Consider the following 3,493-nt stretch of genomic DNA (forward strand, 5'->3'; position numbering starts at 1 on the left):
AGAAGCAGTGACCAGTGGAGTTCAACCAGATCTGTTGTGAGATAGTAACTCACTGAAGACAATGGTGGACGGTTGCTTAATTTCGTGGATTGGTTGAAGTTAGACATTAACACCGTTGGATATCAGCTTAGTGGTTCTAAAGGTTAAGCGCACACGCGTGCGACTGGTAGGTCCTGGGTTCGAATCTCACGAGGCGAAGTCGTGGATGCTCACTGCTGAGGAGTCCTACAATAGGACGAAACGGCCGTCCAATGCTTCCAGGCTTTCCATGGTGGTCTGGTATCTTATTTGTTTTCTAAATTTAGTATCAACTGTAATGTTTATTGAGTGAATATTCCTTATCGTAAACGCTCTTTGTAAGTTCACTGTTCTTTTAGTCAATAGAAAAACCTAAGAGTCACTTTAACTTTTGAGTTTTAATCTGTAGAATTATTCAATTTTCGTTACTTGCGATTTTCGATTCATTGATCATGAAGTTGTAAATAACGGGATATATATATCTGTATGTGTGGAGGCACAAAGAGATTGCTTGAACTGACAATTACTGTCACCCAATCAACGTTAGAAGCTAGGTTCTTTTTACCATCGCCCACTATTGAAGAGAACCAGTAGAATCGCTACTCCTGGAACATACTTTAACTCCAGCCCTTGTTCATAGACGTCTTTGAGGCATTGGTCGCATAGTCTGGGTCTAGCCGGTAGGAAAAGGTGATTTTTGGTATACGGTAGTATATATATACTTGTAGAACCTCGTGATTTTTAGGTGACCGAGACAGATGTTACTCATTTCTAGTTACCACCCACTAAGATGTAAACGGTAAATAATGTAAAAGTAGGTTGGAAAACACCTGAGCGACATCGAACTATGGTGAGAAACCAGTCTATAAATTTATAAGCTACTGATTTAAGCCATGTAATATGCTTGATTCCTGTTTGTGATCTTCGAAACATAATTGTTCAGTTGTTAGAAACACAAAGTTTTACTAAATTGTTAGTTTTATTTTTAGTAATGTTTTGATTCTCACCTCGTTTATTTCTTTCATATGTTCTGATGTGAAGTATGAAACAGTGGGAACCGGTATATATATATATATATATATATATATATATATATATATATATAACTTACGCCTGTTACTCCCAATGGAGCATAGTTCTATCCAATTGTTGTTCATTCTTCTCATGTCCGTCTCTATTTCTTGGCGTAATGTGTTCTTTGGTCTTCCTCTTCTCCTTTGGCCCTCTGGATTCCATGTGAGGGCTTGTCTTGTGACGCAATTGGGTCCCGGGCTTGGGACCGGCAGTAGCCCCCAGAGGAGCTACAGGCGTTATATATGTATATAATGCTTGATGTTATACCTGTCGTTCCGTCTTCAACTCACATACACATTGTATTTGGACGTTTATCTAGGTCAATAGGTCAGAATAATCTTATTATCACTTTAACTCTACTATAGGTGTAATGTATCTAATTTAGTGAGTACAAGTTTAAATGCACGACTCTCAAATATCCTCCAGCCGAACAAAAAACTGGTGTTGCTGGTTTAACTCCACTACCTAATTACAAGATTTAGAGTTCCATAACCGTTAGGTCGCCTTAGGTTTACTATTTCTTCAAGAATGATTAGTTATTGCGGTGCAGTAAGTATTTATTTCATTTTATTTCTTCTCCTACCACTAGGCTTATGATGAACCACATTTTGAAATCCCAATGAACAATGATAATAATAATACAGAAACTCTTGTCACTAAACAACCAGTTCCAGCTCCAGCTGTCAGTCTGTACACAGTGCCACCAACTACGTCGTCATCATAATTTACAAAGATCACAAAATAATTAATAATAACAATAGTTCAACATTCCATATTTCTTAAAACAAAACAAAATTTTCAACTTCCCTTTCTTCAAGGAGAACGTATCATGCACTATATGTCTTTCTTTATATAGCCTTTCTCGTCTTTAATTTTGTTTATTTTTCTATAATCTCCATTCTGATGTTTTTAAAAATTCCTCCCTCCTAAAAATAGAAATATTTTACTACTTTTCAATTAAAAGGGGCTTTGGATATGTATTACTTACTTACTTATTTGCGCCTGTTACTCCCAATGGAGCACAGGCCGCCGACCCTCTGGATATGTATAATGTTTATTATTCTTATCAACGCTTATTTCTAATGGAATAATATGTGATATAATTGTATCTTTCCATTATACACACAATTGTTGACTGTGGTTAATTTGTATAAAGCATATTTATATCCGGGAATCATTTGCTTTTTCTTTTAATCTTCTAACCTTTCCTCCCCCCCCGCCCTCACTTAATCATGATAATGATGGGATTACAGGTTATTACTTATTACTAGACACTATCTTTATCCTTCTGTTTCATCATATGAAATGAAATCTGTATCTGAAACGATATCTCTGTTGAAGGATGTAATTTTTTATATTGAACAAATTTAGGTAATGTAAGTATTCTATTTTGTATTTCATATTTTTCTGTGTGATTTCAATGAACTATGATTGTTTTTTTTATGAGGAAAATAAAGAGAAATGTTTTTCATTGTTTTTTTTGATTTTCCCTCTGATTGATAACTATATAAGTTAGCCATGGTCATGCATATATAGCCTCTGCCAGGGAAGTCCTACTCACTGTCTTCTCGTGGCGGGGGTGTTGTTTACGAAATTGAGAGGACGAAAAGCGAATGTCCGGCGCTTTAACCGCACCGGTGGACACCGAAAGTCCACCTAGGGGAGTTGGAAAACCCTGACTCCAAACCAATGGTGCACATGGGCTCCACTATCCTGAAGGAACAAATGGCGTATGAATCAATCGTTGATCACCGGCTACCATGGGACTGCATCTCCTTAAGATGCTCCACTGCCTTGTGGATCAGACCTTTAGGTTGAAGGCTCCGGGTGTGGCCCCCTAAGGAAACCACGTGGTTCATTTTGGGCACTTGAGCAGTATCACAGCCCTCACACAATTAAAATGAGATTTGTGTGGCGCATATGTATCTGGCGCTTCCTTGTACCAATATATTTATGTGTTTAAATAATGTAATAAATAATAATATAAGTTAGCGGAAATAATGTTTACACATAAATACTTTTGTATTGGGTTTATTTAGTTTTTCTTTTTTGTTTGTTGCTGCTTACCATTTCATTTGTTTATATTGTCCTGAATAGCTCATTGGTAACGTCCCCCCTCCTCCACCTTCGACAATAAATAGATGATTTCGGTTTAGATTTCATAGGGTTGCTTCAATTCCCTCGAAACTCCATAGTTGAGCAATGTTTGTCAGTCAGTCAGTCAGTTACAACGTAGAACTTCGTACGTACGTACATCAGTTCGAGTTGCCATACCACATTAGCACAGAGATGAAGTTGTCAATTCAAATCCCATATTGGTAGAAGTAGTAAGAGTATAAGCATTATGTGAAAGATAAGGGATTGAAGATGTTATTGAAGGAGTATAATACGGTGAAATAAA

General features: G+C 36.9%; 1 protein-coding gene across 1 annotated transcript in view; it reads left to right on the forward strand.

Moving 5' to 3' along the window:
- Nucleotides 1–2,562, forward strand: part of Smp_000850 (putative DNAj domain) — a gene marked incomplete at its 5' end in the record, with an annotated part of 14,453 nt that extends 11,891 nt beyond the window's left edge. The window contains one exon of the mRNA XM_018795213.1: nt 1,682–2,562. Coding sequence (XP_018649548.1) covers nt 1,682–1,816 — 135 coding nt within the window. The 3' untranslated portion in view covers nt 1,817–2,562. The remainder of the gene's footprint in view (nt 1–1,681) is intronic.
- Between the last annotated feature and the right edge of the window lie 931 nt (nt 2,563–3,493).

Source organism: Schistosoma mansoni, chromosome 1, assembly GCF_000237925.1.
Source record: "Schistosoma mansoni strain Puerto Rico chromosome 1, complete genome".
NCBI lineage: Eukaryota > Metazoa > Platyhelminthes > Trematoda > Strigeidida > Schistosomatidae > Schistosoma > Schistosoma mansoni.